Source organism: Palaemon carinicauda, chromosome 32 (genome assembly GCF_036898095.1).
Source record: "Palaemon carinicauda isolate YSFRI2023 chromosome 32, ASM3689809v2, whole genome shotgun sequence".
NCBI lineage: Eukaryota > Metazoa > Arthropoda > Malacostraca > Decapoda > Palaemonidae > Palaemon > Palaemon carinicauda.
The window spans coordinates 76,340,706-76,358,339 of NC_090756.1; the positions used below are offsets into that span (position 1 = coordinate 76,340,706).

Sequence of the window (17,634 nt, forward strand, 5' to 3'; positions counted from 1 at the left end):
TAGAAACTATTCGTAGTCCTGGTGGTTCCGTTCCCATTCACCAGAATTGTTCTTATTTCTGAGGTTTTCAGTCCTCTTTATGAAAACTGATGTATTTTTCTGATGGTTCCATTCACATTCCTGTAAACTGTTCTCCTTTCCTTATGGTTCCATTCCCATTCATGATACTGTTCATGTCTGGTGGTTCAATTCACATTCATTGAAACTATTCTTATTCCTGGTGGTTCCGTTCACTTTTATGGAAACTTCTTATTCTTGATGGTTGCATCCCCATTCATGGAAACTTTTCTTTTTCCTGGTGGTTCCATTCCCAATCATCGAAACTGTTCTTATTCCTGGTGGTTCAATTTCCATTTATTCAAAATATTTTTGCTCCTGAGTTACCATTCCTATTCATGGAAACTGTTCCTATTCCCGGTGATTCCATTGTTATTCATGGAAACTGTATACCTGATGATTTTATTCCCATTCATGGAAAATGTTCTTTTTCCTAATGGCTCAAATTTCATTAATAGAAATTATTCTTTTTCCTAGTGGTTCTGTTCCCCTTTCTCAAAACTTCTTATTTCTGATGTCTCCAGTCCTGTTTATGCATACTGTTTTACTTTTCTGATTGTTCCATTCACATTTATAAACTGTTCTTCCTTTCTAATCGTTCCATTCATATCCATTAGAACTGTATTTATTTCTGAAGGTTCGATTTCCATTTAATGAAACTGTTCTTTTTTAATAGCAACTGATCTCATTCCTGTTGGTTCCATTCCTATTTATGAAACTATTCTTATTCCTGATATTCCATTTATATTCATGGAGAGTGTCCTTATGTTTTGATTGTTTCATTCCCATTAAAGGAAACTATTCTTATATCTGGTGTTTCCTTTCCCATTCATGGAAACTATTCTTATTCCCGGTAGTTCATTCTCACTCATGGAAACTATCCTCTTTTCTAATTGTTCTATTCCCATTCTTGGAAATTATTTTTATTCCGGGTCGTTCATTCTCACTCATGGAACTATTCTCTTTTCTAATTGATTCATTCCCATTCACGGAAACTATTCTTATTCATGATGGTTTTATTCCCATTCATGGAAACTATTCTTATTCTTGTTGGTTCCATTCCCTATAATGGAAATTTTTTTTTATTTCAGATGGATCCATTCCCATTCATGGAAAATATTCTTATTCCTTGTGGTTCCATTCCTATCCTTGGAAAATATTCTTATTCCTTGTGGTTCCATTCCTATCCTTGGAAAATATTCTTATTCCTTGTGGTTCCATTCCTATTCTTGGAAAATATTCTTATTCCTTGTGGTTCCATTCCTAGTCTTGGAAAATATTATTATTCCTTGTGGTTCCATTCCTATCCTTGGAAAATATTCTTATTCCTTGTGGTTCCATTCCTATTCTTGGAAAATATTCTTATTCCTTGTGGTTCCATTCCTAGTCTTGGAAAATATTATTATTCCTTGTGGTTCCATTCCTATCCTTGGAAAATATTCTTATTCCTTGTGGTTCCATTCCTATTCTTGGAAAATATTCTTATTCCTTGTGGTTCCATTCCTAGTCTTGGAAAATATTATTATTCCTTGTGGTTCCATTCCTATCCTTGGAAAATATTAATATTCCTTGTGGTTCCATTCCTATTCTTGGAAAATATTTTTATTCCGGGTAGTTCATTGTCACTCATGGAAACTATTCTCTTTTCTTATTGTTCCATTCCCATTCACGGAAACCATTATTATTCCTGGTGGTTTCATTCCCATTCATAGAAACTATTCTTATTCTTGGTGGTTCCATTCCAATTTATGGAAACTTCTTATTTCTGATGGATCCATTTTCATTCAGGGAAAATATTCTTATTCCCGGTGATTCTATTCCAATTCATGGAAACTATTCGTATTCCTGGTGGTCCCATTCCCATTCAAGGAAACTGTTCTTATTTCTTCTGAACCTATTCCCAACCATAGGAGCTGTTCTTTTTTATGGTTCCATTCCAATTCATGGAAACTCTTCTTATTCATTGTGGTTTCCTTCTCATTCACGAAAACTGTAATTATTCCTGTGGGTTCCATTCCTATCCATCGGAACTGTTCTTATTTCAGATGATTCTATTCCCATTTAATGGAAACTTCTTTTTCTTCAGATGGTTCCTTTCCCATTCATAGAAACTATTCTTTTTTCTGCTGGTTTCATTTCCTCTCATTTTCAAACCCTTATCATTTTGCTGATTAAGTTTTAAGGTTCTCTGACCAAGCCTTTTCCTGACTTTTATTTTTTCCATTTCTTTTTATAATCACCGCTTCCAGGACTTAACTTTTATGTGATATTCATTTAATTTCTAAAGTCGTATATTTCGGTTAACATTTTCATGATAGTTTCATTTTCAAAGGTCTCTACAGTCCTTCTGTTATTTAAATTCTACTGCTAATACATCTGCTACTGCCACTAGTGCTACTGTTACTATGTCTTTACCAACCAATATCGCTCAAAGTTTGAGAATACTATTTGAGACTCATCTTTTCTTATTCATCTTGAAAGAATTTTGTAATATCACTTTAATCTCTGCTTTTCAATGAGTATCCGTTATCTTCCTCAGTGTGCCCTGAAGAGCCGGTTATAGAGAACGCCACAGTTGCCTGGGACCCGATGAGGCTCTGGATGGAGCAGCACGTCATCACGGTGACGTGCATTGAAAGCCATATCTTCCCATCTGGTAAAATCTCGGCCCTAACTGTGTGCACGCCAATAGGCTGGGAGCCTCTCGATGGTTGCTATGGAGGTATTGTGTTTCTTCCTTCTCATGTCAAGCTTATTTTACCCCAGCATAAACTAATTCTCTTAGATAAGCTTTCTTTTCTCATAGTAGGTTTCAAATCCTTGAAGGATACAAAAAAAGGTCGATAAATAGATAGATAATTGATGGAGGTGTTAGCCTGTAAAATCTGAAGAGTAAAGTTTAATAATTAAACAAATGTTTTAATTGATCCAACAAAGTTCTTGTTAATATTTTTTTTCATATCCTTGGGAGTATCATCTTCAATGTTTTCTTTATGTCAACATAATTCTTCTATTTTTCCTTCTCAGCTTGCATGTCACCTTTACCTGTGGGAACAGATATAGTGCCAGAGGCCCTCACAGAACGCTTGATCGGCACCATTGTCAATTATACTTGCAAGCCTGGAACTCACATCCGTTTGACCGAGGTCTCTTGAAGATTGTTTACTTGTTTCTTATTGCTTCTTTATGTCCATTTATGTATAGGATTATATTCATTATTTACCCTTTTAGCTTTGATCTAATTTCCTCATTGGAGTCAGAGTTCTTTTCTCATATTTGTTCAAGTGATAAGAGAAGACAAATAGCCTACATTGATATTTCATTTGGATGCAATTAATTCTCTCTCTCTCTCTCTCTCTCTCTCTCTCTCTCTCTCTCTCTCTCTCTCTCTCTCTCTCTCTCTTTCTACAGGTATTCAGAACAATCTCGGATGAAAGTCAGGTCAAATGTGACAGTGATTTGTCTTGGAAAGTCATTGGTCAGCCTCTTCTCTGTGAACCATGTAAGTAAAGAAAAATTAGTTCATCTTTCCAAGTAATTGAATATTAGTTTATTAGATTTGGACATTAAAGTTAACAAAAACTATAGTCATCACATTTTAGCCAATTACTTTTCCAATGTTGATTTCCCAGTTTTCAGCAAAGGTTTTTGAAATGTAATTGTTGGGCTGATGTCCTTCCCAGCATAGTCGACTAAATTATGGCAACATAATTAAACACTTATCTTACATTGACCTCACTTCTAAAGCTTTAGAAGCTTAACTCCAAAGCTTTTGAAGCTTACTTCTTTAATTCTTGAAGATTATTTCTAAAGCTCTTGAAAGCTTACTTCTGGAACTCTTGAAGCTTACTTTGTGAGGACAGTAAGACGAATGGAGAGAGACTGATGGTTATTAAACTTGCAACTGTCACTAAGTTACAGAGTGCGGACGGATAATTAGCCCCGGAAGGGAAACTGCTCCAACCATCATAATAATTGTGCTTTTTACACGAGACAAATCATCAAACAATAAGGCGGTAGCCTACGGAAATATACAATTATATACATTAAAACCAAGCTCTCAAAGAACGCAACATCATGAGACAAAAAGCCAATGCGTGGCACAAATGATAAAATTACAATTTGCAGAACTGTGTCCTGGGGAAGGAAACACAACGGGGAAAACGATCTCCTTACAAGTACTCCCTCCCCCCCCCCAGACAGCGGGCATTGGAGATGGTTGATGCGATTAATCCCTGTATCATAGAGGGTGACATAGTTCCCCTTTGGTGCTTGAACGAAGGGGAAGGTTGCTTAGCTACGGAGGAATCGTTGTCTTCTGTCGTTGTGTGGTTTCCTCCCGCTTAGTGGATGATTTGTTCTGTGGCGGAATCCTGGGTCTACCAGGGCCCACGGTGATCTTCTCATTGTTTTCAATGAACGCTGGTTTTAATCAGTCGATCGTCACCCAATCTTCTTGTCCGAGGACGTTCAAGAGAAAGGATTTGGCTGTTCTCCTGATGACCTTGTAAGGGCCCCAATAAGGTATAGTCAAGGCATAGTCTGAATTTCCCAGCGATCTATCTCAGGTGATTCAGCTTTGTGTTGTCAGTTGTTGCAGGGAAGAACTCGCCAGGGACTGTAAGCGCCTCGCCGTAGACCTTCTTTGTAGGGGAAAGTTCGCCGTCTGCCCGGGGAGCGGTGCGAAGACCAAGCAGGACCCATAGGAGTTGTGCTTTCCAATGTTCGTCTGTAGATCTCGTCATCAGGGCTGCCTTGAGAGAGCGATGAGTTCTCTAGACCATGCCGTTCGCTGCAGGGTTGTATGCCGTGGTGCTGTGGAGTGTCGTTCCCATCAGGTTTGCCAGAGAGAGCCAGATCTCTGACAAGAAGGCAGAACCTAGGTCCGTCGTGATTTCGTCGGAAACACTGAAGCGACTGATCCAACTCGACAGAAGAGCTTCGGCGCAGACATGGCTAGTGGCTTCAGGCATCGGAGTTGCTTCTTACTATCTAGTGGAGTGGTCGACGATTGTCAGGAGGTATCTTGCAGAACCTGAAGGGGCCAGAGGTCCCACGACGTCCACGTGGATGTGTCCAAATCATCTCTTGGGTTGGGGAAAATTGCCGACTCCCGACTCAGTATGACGGTTGACCTTACTCGTCTAGCAGTTAATGCAAGTTTTCGCCCACTCATGGGCGTCTTTCTTGATCTCTGGCCAGATGAATTTCTCGGATAGTAGACGGGCCATAGTGCGACCTGAGGGGTGTGATAATCCGTGGATGATGTCAAAGATCTCCCTTCTACAGGAAGCAGGAATCCATGCTGGTCTCGCAGAGGATGGTTTCCCTGGCCGGGACGAGGGGAATGGCCTTCATCTGTAGTGTTAATGTTGTCGTACGATAGTCCTGGGCCTCTGGGTTGCTCTGCTGTTCTATGGAGAGGTTGGTATAGTCGATTCCCAGGTGGACTGTGTTGATCTCGATCCTGGTGAGGGTGTCGGCTACGAGGTTCCTCTTTCCCGGTACGTAAATAATAGTGCAGCCGAATTCTGGAATGGCTGCACGGTGTTGTTGTTGGCGAGAGGACCATGTGTATGAAGACTTCGTGAAAGCGTGGATCAGGGGCTGGTGGTTCGTTGTGATGGTGAAAGGGGTACGTTTAAGGATGTATTATAAGTGGCGGACGGCGAGGTAGATGGCGATGAGCTCCCTGTCGAAAAGTGCTGTAACTGGTTTCCGCAAGTTTGAGTTTCTTGCTGAAGAACACCAAGGGCTGTGGGGAACTGTTGATGATTTGTTCAAGGACCGCATTGTAGGCGATATTGCTGTCATCGGTAGTCAACTTCAGGGGGCCGCTGTCGTCGTGGTACACTAGTCTGGTGGCTTCAGCGACAGCGATTTCGTCCTGTCAAAGGCGCGTAGTTTACCATCCCTAAAAACTCCTGAAGGTGCTGGATGGTCGTTGGGGTTGGGAAGGTTAGGAAGGTTTTCATGGCGTCTACCTTGTTCGACATGGGCTGAACGCTCGCTGCGGATATTTGATGTCCAAGGAAGTCCACCCTCTTGGCGCCGAATGTGCACTTGTTGAAGCACATCTCAGCACAGAGCGGATATGTCTCCAGTGTTCCTCTTTCGTCCTAGAGAAGATTAAGATGTCGTCCACATAGAAAACACAGAACGGCAGGTCCCCCAGGATGCTGTCCATCAATCGCTGAAACGTGGCCCCAGTGTTGCGTAGGCCAAAGGTTGAATATGAGAAGGTGTAGGAGCCAAACAACGTTATGATGGCGGTCTTAGGCACGTTCTCTGGGAACACTGGAACCTGAAAGTATGCTTTAGTAAAGATTTTTGCCCCATGGAGGGCACTGGTGAGGTCTTGCATATTCGGCAGAGGGTAGTGGTCCGGCGTTGTGATGAGGTTAAGGCACCGGTAGTCGCCGCAGGGCCTCCATGTCCCATCCAGTTTTTTTCGAGAGGAGACGCCCAAGCACTGGACGCCTTCTTGCATATGCCCTTCCGTTCTATGTCTTCAAAGGCATGCTTAGCGTCTCTCAACTTCTGCAGCGGGAGGCAGCGGAACTTGGCGTGCGTGGGAGGTCCCGTCATGTTGATGTGGTGGTAGACCCCGTACTTGGAGGGGACCCCGGCAACTGTCGAAGTTCCGGCTTGAAGACGTCGGGGAACTCCTGAAGAAGGGCGACGTAAGGCTGCGGTACGACGGCGGAGATGAGTGTGATACCAGGACCAGCTCTCAGTGGGCGGGTTCGGCATGTCCCGGTGTCGATGAGGCATCTCCCGGTGACGTTGACGAGTAGACCATGGTGAGCCAGGAAGTCTGCTCTGAGGAGGAGGTGGTGTGTGACGTCAGCGATGGCGAAGAGCCAAGAGTAAAATCGGCCAATGCTTGAGATTTTCAGCACCCTAGGCCCTTAACATGGGAGATCCATTGGCGGCGATGAGTGAGGGAGCATCACTGCAAGGCGTATGATCTAGGTCGGCCGGTAAGGGAGGAAAAGTTGTCTGCATACAGCTGGTATCAACCATAAGCCTACGGTTGGATACAGCGTCAAGGATGTAGAATCCGATCATGCTGCGATCTGCTACTGCGGCCACGGTTGATGTCAGCGGTGGCTGGCTTCAAAGTTTCTTCGAGAACCTGCAAGAGTCCCTGCACTTCATTGCGTTTCTACCAAACTACTGGTGGTAGAAGCACTAAGTCAGGTTCGGTCTATATTTCTGCTGCACCCGTTGCGGCGGTTTCTTCTTCATCTGGGCGAGGATTTTGTTATTGTCAACAGAGGGTGCTGCCGAGGTGCCAATGGATGAGCAGCTGAAGGAGGATGATGCGCCAAGGCGGGAAGCCTTGGAAGCTTCGTATAACTTCTGTGCCCTCGACAGGAGGTCGTTCATCGGCAGGGTGTCGGTTTTGGTCAGATGGGCTCTCACGTCCTGCGGAAGGCGTCGAAGAAATATTTCTCAAGATAGGGTTACCTCGCATCGTCGTCCATTGGCATTGGTCTTGGGCAGCATGAGAAGTCCAACCAGTTCATCCCATGCTTCTATTAGGAAGGTGTCACCCATGGGTCTATTGCTGAGATTAAGTACCTTTTGTGCCCTTGCTGAAACGGAAAGGGAGTATATATTAATTAGTTTTGTTCGGAAGTCGTCGTAGGATACCTGACCGGAGTGAGCGTCGAGCCATGGGGAGATCTTGTCAAACACCTCCTCAGGGATGGAGGTCAGAATGATGTCAGTTTTGGCGCAGGGGTCGTTTAGCTTGGCCACCCTGAAGAGTACGTCCACCCTCAGGAACCAGAAAGCGGTGTTATGCTGTGAGAACGGTGGCAGCTTGACTTTGGACGCAGCTAAGTGGTTGCTAGGCACGATGGGCTTGGTGGTTTCATCATGGTCCATTTATGCATCGGGCCAAGAGCGTGAGCTGGTTATGTCAGATATACTAATCGTTGCTGCCTCACAAATAAAGAAAAATCCGAAGTGTGGGATAAAGCCAAAAGACATCGTTAAACGTTAATTGCAAAAGGGGATATACAAAGGTAACGCAGCCATGATTAATCCATTAATGGCAACCAAAACTGCTATGTGTTACCAACATCTCCAGGGTCACCGATTGTGAGGACAGCAAGATGAATGAAGAGTTTTATTAAACTTGCAACGGTCACGAAGTTACAGAGTGCAGATGGATACGTAACCCCGGAAGGGAAACTGCTCCAACCGTCAAATCATTGTGGTTTTTACATGAGACAAATCATCAAACAATAAGGCGGTAGCCTAAGGAAATATACAATTATACACATTAAAACAAAGCTCTCAAAGAACGCAACATCATGAGACAAAAAGACAATGTGTGGCACAAATAATAGAATTAAAATTGGCAGAAGTGTGTCCAGGAGAAGGAAACACAACGAGGAAAACGATGTCCTTACAATTTCTGGAACTCTCGAAGCTTACTTTTTGGACTCTTGAAGCTTACTTCTGGAACTCTCGAAGCTTACTTCTGGAACTCTTGAAGCTTACTTCTGGAATTTTCTTGAAGCTTACTTCTAGAGATATCAAAGTTTATTTCTGGAACTCTCGAAGCTTACTTCTAAAGCTCTCAAAGCATACTTCTAGAGCTCTCAAAGCTTACTTCTGGAACTCTCAAAGCTTACTTCTAAAGCTCTCAAAGCTTACTTCAGAATGCTTGAAGCTAACTTCTGGAGATCTCGAAGTTTACCTCTGAAAATCTGGAAACTTACTTCTAAAGCTCTTGAAGCTTACTTCTCGACCTCTCAAAGCTTACTTCTCAACCTCTCGAAGCTTACTTCTCAACATCTGGAAGCTTACATCTGGAAATCTTGAAGCTTACCTTTGGCACTCTTGAAGCTTATAAAATTATCGAAGCTAACTTCTGGAACTCTCAAATCTTACTTCTCAACCTTGTGAAGCTTACTTCTGGAACTCTGAAGCTTACTTTTAAGCTATCTAAGGTTACTTCTGTAACTTTCAAAACTTACTTCTGGAATCCTCAAAGTTTTCTTATGAAACTATTGAAGCTTACTTCTAAACCCCTCGGAGCTTACTTCTTAACCTCCCCAAGCTTACTTTGGAAGTCCTGAAGTTTACTTCTGAAACTCTTGAAGCTTGGTTGTAAACCTTTCAAAGCTTACTTCTGGAAATCTGGAAGCTTATGTCTAAACCTTTCAACCCTTATTTCCAAAGTTCTTGAAGCTTTAAGCTTACTTCTAAAGTTCTCGAAACTCACTTCTGGGAATCTTTAAGCTTTAACCTTTTGAACCTTACTTTGAAAGCCCTTGAAGCATATTTCTGTAATGCTTGAAGCTTATTTCTAAATTTCTCAAAGTTTACTTCTGAAACTTTCGAAGCCTACTTCTAATGCTCTTGAAGCTTACTTCTCAACCTCTTAAAGCTTACTTCCTCAGCCTCTCGAAGTTTACTTCTCAACATCGCAAAGCTTACTTAGGGAACTCTTGGAGCTTACTTCTAAAGCTCCCAAAGCAAACTTCTCAACATATGGAAGCTTACTTCTCAACCTCTCAAATCTTGAAGCATACTTCAGGAACTCTTGAAGCTTATTTTTAAAGCTTGCGACACTTACTTTTGTAACTCTCAAAGCTCACTTCTGAAACTATCGAAGTTTACTTCTGAAACTCCTGAAGCTTACTTCTAAAGTTTTCTAAACTTACTTCTAGAACTCTTGAAGCTTACTTCTAAACCTCTTGAAGCTTACTTATGGAAATCTTTGAAACTTATTCTGCAACTCGCAACTTATTCCTGGAGCGGTCAAAACTTACTTCTAAAGTTCTTCAAGTTTACTTCAGGAAATCTTGAAACTTATTTCTAAACCTCTCGAACCTTACTTATAAAGCTCTCAAAGCTCAATTCTGGGCCTATCGAAACTCACTTCCAAAGCTCTGAAAGCTTATTTATAAAACTCTCGAAGCTTAACTATAAATCTCTTGAACCCTACTTCTGGAACTCAAAAAGCTTACTTCTAAAGATCTCAAAGCTTATTCTGGAACGCATGAAACTTTCTTTTAAAGTACTCAAAGCTTACATCTAGGAATCTCGAAGCCTATTTCTAAAGTTATCGACACTTACTTGTAAACCTCTTGAAGCTTAATTTTTAAACTTTTGATGCTTAATATTAAAGCTCTCAAAGCTTACTTCTAAAGCTCTCAAAGGTTATTTATAAATATCTAGAATTTTACTTTTGGAAATCTCGAAGCTTACTTCTAAACTTCTCAAAGATTACATCTAAACCATTCGAAGCTTCTAAAGCTTTTGAAGCTTACTTCTAAAGCTCTTGAAGCTTACTTCTGAAGCTCTCAAAGCTTACTTCTGGAACTCCAGAATCTTATTTCTAATGCTCTTAAAGTTTACTTCTGGAACTCTCAAAGCTTACTTTTAAAACTCTCGAAGCTTACTTACTCTTGAAGCTTAGTTCGAAAGCACTTGAAGCTTACATCTTAAGCTCTAGAAGCTTACCTCTGGATCTATTGAATATTACTTCTAAAGCTCTAGAAACTTACTTCTAAAGCTCCTGAAGCTTACACCTGGAGCTATCGAAGCTTGCATCTGGAAGTCACGAAGCTTACTTTGTGGTGGGATGTTGCAAAAACAACCCCACACCTTGATCACACAAACTGACAATTGTCTCCGCAACACAAACTTTCCCCTTACGTTATAAAAAACTGGACTCTTAGACAAAAAGGACATAAAAAACAAACTATAACCTTAAAACTATATTTAATAATACTAAAAGAATCACTTAATACTAAAACTCACCAACCATATTCCATAACCAAAAATAAATCACACTTGGCACTACAATCTTAACTTACTATATATAGAAAACATTTAAATAACCCCATAAAAAACAAAACTTAAAGCTAAAAATTCACTTCAACCCCAAATATAAACGTAATTAATATATATATTTCTGAGTGGACACCTTCGTCCACACAAGGGCCAACAGTCTTTAATTGCCCCAAACCACAACTTTGTAGCAACCGCAACACTGACAAATATCAACACAACAGCATTAATTGATTTGGGTCGTGAGCTTTGTTATCATCATACGTAATCTTGTTAAAAAGGCCAGGTCATCAACGCTTGGGTAATCCAAATGGGCAGTCTAACACAATCAATTACAGGCCAGGTCATCAACAATCGTGCAGTCCAAAAGAGCAATCCAAACAGAATCCTTTATTACAGGCCTAGTCAGCAACAATAGATCAACTTAAAAAAAAAAAAAAAAAAAAAAAAAAAAAAAAAAAAAAAAAATCTCTCCAAAGGAGGAATTACGGCCTGCAAATGAAAAAAGAAAAAACACCCATGAACACTCTTAACTAACTAAACTATCGCACTCTAATCAAAGATAAATAATAAATTGTTCCTATCATTCACAATCACGACAAGCAAAGATAAACAAAACTGTACTTACTCAAAGATAAACAAAACACTTCCCCGCTGGTCGAAAAAATAATAATGATAATCCAGCATTTACACTACTGCCCCTTGCTGCAGTCAAATAAAAAATAATCATTCACCCAAGACATTCACCACTGTCGTAACCTAGCTAAAAACATAAACAAACAATCTCATTTATACCAACAGTCTTTCTCACAGCAAACAATCGATAAACTAACTAACGCCTCTCTCTCTCTCTCTCTCTCTCTCTCTCTCTCTCTCTCTCTCTCTCTCTCTCTCTCTCTCTCTCTCTCTCTATTTGGCAAACAAAAAACTAAAGATTAAACAAAAATTAATCCTCCACAACTTCTGAAGCTCTCGAAGCTTACTTCTAAACCTCTCGAAGCATACGTCTGGAACTCTTGAAACTTACTTTTAAATCTCTCGAAGCTTACTTCTAAAGCTCCAGAGCTTACTTCACATCCTCTTGAAATTTACTTCTGGAACTGTTGATGCTTACTACTAAAACTCTCGAAGCTTACTTCTGAAGCTCTCAAAGCTTAAGCAGGGCTAAAGCTGCAATAACTAAATGTTTGCTTTGATAGATATTTTCAAGGTCCTTATCCTCAGGCTCTTGTCAACATTATTTTGGATTTCTTATTTGTAGAAATTATTTAATCACTTGAGTATACTTCCATATGTTGCTTGGCATTGTCGCATTTTCATGATCTGAAATCACCTCTCCCAATTATGCCTAAGAGGACTGAGAGACTTATTTCCCACTAACTTGTTATCTTAAGAAATTAATTCAATCTTTACACGTATTTTCAAGTATTTACTTTTTATTTCAGTGATGGTAGACCCACCCGCACTGAACATAGAAGGGGTCACGCCCCATTTTCTGGATGGTCCTTACTATCTTGGCCAAACCTTGACTGTCTACTGCGACGAGGGTATGTTATCTGCAAAGGGAACGAATCATTCAGTATTCACCAACACCTTAGATGGATGGGTTCTACAAGATCCTGATTTTGAGTGCTATGAGGGTTAGTCCGTGGTCGATGGTATAGTTTTTATTTCTATTTTTGCGAACCGAATGTCTGAAATTCTTTATTTCATTCATTACCTTATACCAGGAGGCTCTACATGCCCTATGTGGCTCATATTAACTTAAAGAAAGTCATAAAATTTTCATTATATACCCTACCTAAATTGCTCTCATTGATCGAATGTATTATAATGGATCTAATTCATATTCATAAAACAGCTATATTCTAATGTCCATAACTTTTACCTTCATTTCTGAAGTGTAATTATTACTTACAAATAAGAATGCTAAAAGCTTCTCTAACTAACATTTAGAATAAAAAGGAACAGTTTTTTAAAGACCCAAAGTCGTTTTATATTATTAGCTGCTAATAACACTAACAAACATTCTATTCAGTGTCTTACATGCCTCCCCTTGGGTGTCCTACGTCAACCTTCATGGATTTCAACCCACCTTATCACGTCAATCAGACTATGGTAGTGACCTGTGACATCGGAAGCCTCTCCAACACCGGGAACCCATCTACCGTCTACCGGTATTCCACTTCGGGCTGGGATCCTACGGAGCCAGAATTCTACTGTTTCCCAGGTAAGAATTGGATCTTTCATTTTGTTGGTTTATGGACGAACCTTTACTTCAAGTCTTCTTGTGATACTTTGTATACCTTAAATGAATTACTCATGCTGCATAATTGCGTTATCAGCGAGAAAAAATAATAATTTTACTCCTAGTGAATTATATATATATATATATATATATATATATATATATATATATATATATATATATATATATATATATATATATATATATATATATATATATTAATAGACACACACACACACACACACACACACACACACACACATATATATATATATATATATATATATATATATATATATATATATATATATATATATATATATATATATATATATATATATATTAATAGACACACACACATATATATATATATATATATATATATATATAGAGAGAGAGAGAGAGAGAGAGAGAGAGAGAGAGAGAGAGAGAGAGAGAGAGAGAGAGAGAGAGAGAGAGAGAGAATAAATGTGCATATACATACAAACACACACACACACACACACACACACACACACACACACACATATATATATATATATATATATATATATATATATATATATATATATATATATATATATATATATATATATATATATATATATATATATATATATATATATTTATATATACACACACACTTTCCTATGTGAAAACCCACTATCAGTTAATTTGTGATACATACCATCACAAATAATGTCGCAACATTCTTATAAAATGTTGAATTGTAACCTTAGGAGTGAATTTTGTGGTCCATTTGTTATGATGTTTTACGAATGTGATTGATTGGGAATTTTATCTTCTTCTCAGTGTTTTGTTTTATATTTGGATGCAAGCATTGATACTTTATAAAACCCATTGAAGTTTTTAATCTGAATGAAATAGAGTATTTATGTACAGTAATGATAATAAAAACTAAAGCCTTTGTTATGCATGTCTTATTATCCTTTTGCCATACTAACTCAGTACTGTTTCTAAAAGCCCTTGTTTTCAGCCCTTATTTTGCTAGTGATTCGGGTGTCTGTCTATTGATGACTGCAAACAACATTCACTGTGCTTACTTTAAGACAAATGATACTGGTAAAAATGAAATTCAACTTATGCTACTCTCTCCATTAAGGTAGCTACAGACCTTGGGTATATTGACTGTATGTACAGTACATCATTGGGAAATATATTTAAAACAGGACTTTTCACTGCAACAAAAATACCGCTGATGGATATAGAAAGCTGTGCTCTACATATAAACATTAGTTATCATAAGCCTGTGCAGTATTGTAGATGGAAATTAGGGTAGACTCATTCCAACTCAGAATGTAAAACTTTAAATTGGATTTATTCCTACGAGGTGCTTTTAACACAAAAGCTGATTTGACGCCACATATTTGAATAAAATGCCTAGAATTTATCTCTTATACTAATTAAGTTAAAATGTGAATATTAATAACAATATCACTATATAAGATTAAAAGCTTAAATCTTATTCATATTGTAATGACAAATTTAAATGAGTCTGAAAACGCTGAATAAAATAAAATTATGAACATTTCAAAATTGAAGAATCCTAAAAGAATAAATGTTTACACGAAAAACGATAACATATCCCAATAAGTTAATCTATGCTTGTTTAATTAATTTTGATCCTTCACGACTTATAGTTGTGTTCACTGATAATTCCAAGTATGGGTTAAATGCAGTTCTATGTCAGAAGAAGGATGGTGAGGAGATACCACAGATTTTACATCCCGTATTCTAAATAAAGCCGAGCGTAACTCAGAAATTTCATCATTATATATGGGGTATTATTTCTTTAATTGGTTACTGATCATAAGCCATTATTAGGTCTAGTGGTCTTTGATGCTGCAAGCTTATTCATTTTAGACGTGTCCCATTCAGGCAAGTCTTTAGGTGCAGCGGATGCGTTGAGCTGATTATTATTATTATTATTATTATTATTATTATTATTATTATTATTATTATTATTATTATTATTATTATTATTAAGCTATAACCCTTGTTGGAAGAGCATAATGCTATAAGCCCAAGGGCACCTGCAGGAAAAATAGCCCAGTGAGAAAAGGAAACAAGGAAAATTTTTTTTTAAGAACAGTAACATTAAAATAAATATCTCCTATATAAACTATAAAAACTTTAACAAAACAATAGGAAGAGAAATAAGATAGTATAGTGTGCCTGAGTGTCCTCTCAAGCAGGAGAACCTCTAATTTTTTCCCCTGAATCTGTTCCTGTTTGTGCAGAGTGAGTCCAGTTGGTAAACACACTAGATACAACTCCAGTCACTGCTAAGGTGATAAGTAGATGGTCAAATAAAGATCCTGTAATAACTAAAGTACTACTGTTTCTGGATTATGGTTGGTCAAAATCAGTGGAAGATGCGCTACAGCCATTTTTCCACCGGAAAGAAGAATTAAGCATTCAACAAGGTTTCCGTCTATGGGGTTCTAGAGTAATCATTCCTCCTCGAGGGAGAGAGCAAATGCTAAGGGAATTGCATCAAGAGCATTTGTTCTCTACTAAAATGGAGCAGCTAGCTCCTAGCTACTTTTGATGGCCTTGATTGGATTGTGACATTGAGAAGTTGTCAGTTAGTTGTGAAATTTGTTTGGCTAATAGAGCTCTACTTATTTCTAGGTAGTAGGTTGGCCAGGGCACCAGTCACCTGTTGAGATACCATCACTAGATAGTCATTAGGTCCTTTGACTGGCTAGACAGTACTACATTGAATACTTCTTCTGGTTATGGCTCATTTTCCCTTTGCCTACACTTACACTGAATTTTCTGGCCTATTCTTTACATATTCTCCTCTGTCCTCATACACCTGACAACACTGAGATTACCAAACAGTTCTTCTTCGCTCAAGGGGTTAACTACTTTACTGAAATCGTTGAGTGGATACTTTCCTCTTGGTAAGGGTAGAAGAGACTCTTTAGCTATGGTAAGCAGCTCTTCTAGGAGAGGGACACTACAAAATCAAACCATTGTTCTCTAGTCTTGGGCAGTGACATAGCTTCTGCACTATGGTCTTCCACTGTCTTTGGGTAGAGTTTCTTGCTTGAGGGTTCATTCAGGTACACTATCCTTTGATATTTCTCTTCCTCTTTTTTTAAGTTTTACAATTTTATAATTATATGAAAGATTTATTTTAATATTATTACTGTTCTCAGATTTTTTTATTTCAATTGTTAATTACTGCTCTTGTAGTTTATTTATTTCTTTATTTCCTTCCCTCACTTGGCTATTTTCCCTGTGGAATCCCTTGGGTTTATAGCATCTTGCTTTTCCAACTAGGGTTGTAGCTTAGCAAGTAATAATAATCACTACTGTCCCTGTAGTGATGGTCGGAGAGAAGAATGGCCATCGGAGGAGAGCCCGCCGCGCTGGCATGTCTGTGGCAGACCGTGATGAAAGTCACGCTTGAGAACCAGGAAAGCTTCTCTCATTTCCAGGAGGTTTATGTAGCACTGCTGGTTGGAATCAGACCAAAGTCTGGACCCTCTTAACGATAGAATACCTTGACTGAATCATTTGGTTTCAACACGGAATTCATTTCCTTGTTGAAGCCTTGTGATGGACAAGAACGTTCTTGAATTTGAGGAAACTGGTCTCCCAGTTCGAATCTAAATTTATCTCTTTTTTTTTTTTCTTCTATTTCTTCTTCTCAATATTACTTCAACCTCTACTTAATTTTAAAATTTTTTTTTCGTCTTTCTGTCTTAACACTATGAACAATATTTCCTAATATATACTGTGTATATATATATATATATATATATATATATATATATATATATATATATATATATATACATAAATATATATCTCTAACACTTGTTATTTTAACCAATGTAAATATCAACCACAATGGCATTTAATATCGAATTCTACCTTGGGAATATAGCTCAGTTGGTAGAGTCCTTGCAGGCATGGTTTCGACTGAATGGCAGGGGTTTGAATCTGTCTAGCCAGTAGCTATCATGCATACACACATATATATATATATATATATATATATATATATATATATATATATATATATATATATATGTGTGTGTGTGTATATATATATATATATATATATATATATATATATATATATATATATACATATATATATATATATATATATATATATATATATATATATATATATATATATATATATGTATATATATATATATATATATATATATATATATATATATATATATATATATATATATATATATATATATATATATTCCTACCAAGCTGGTCTAGCATAAGAGTAAATATTTTATTCATGTATTTCATTTGTGTATTTAAGAAATGTATAGCCAGCTCATAAGGTGAGTTCCACTCAATTAGGATTAAATAATGTATTTAAATTACATAAGAATTTTGTCATTCATTTAATTTTATTTTCATTCAATTTCCTTCATGTAAATTTACATTATTTTAAAGAATAAAACTTATTATTTCACATAGTTTGGTTACGAAGTCTTATGTAA

At 38.0% G+C, this 17,634-nt stretch overlaps 1 protein-coding gene across 1 annotated transcript in view; it reads left to right on the plus strand.

Moving 5' to 3' along the window:
* The window catches only part of LOC137625668 (uncharacterized), a 216,464-nt gene extending 202,496 nt beyond the window's left edge, over window positions 1-13,968 (plus strand). Inside the window, exons 31-36 of the mRNA XM_068356578.1 lie at window positions 2,597-2,779; window positions 3,085-3,203; window positions 3,469-3,559; window positions 12,321-12,515; window positions 12,914-13,105; window positions 13,937-13,968. Coding sequence (XP_068212679.1) covers window positions 2,597-2,779; window positions 3,085-3,203; window positions 3,469-3,559; window positions 12,321-12,515; window positions 12,914-13,105; window positions 13,937-13,968 — 812 coding nt within the window. The remainder of the gene's footprint in view (window positions 1-2,596; window positions 2,780-3,084; window positions 3,204-3,468; window positions 3,560-12,320; window positions 12,516-12,913; window positions 13,106-13,936) is intronic.
* Window positions 13,969-17,634: the final 3,666 nt, after the last annotated feature.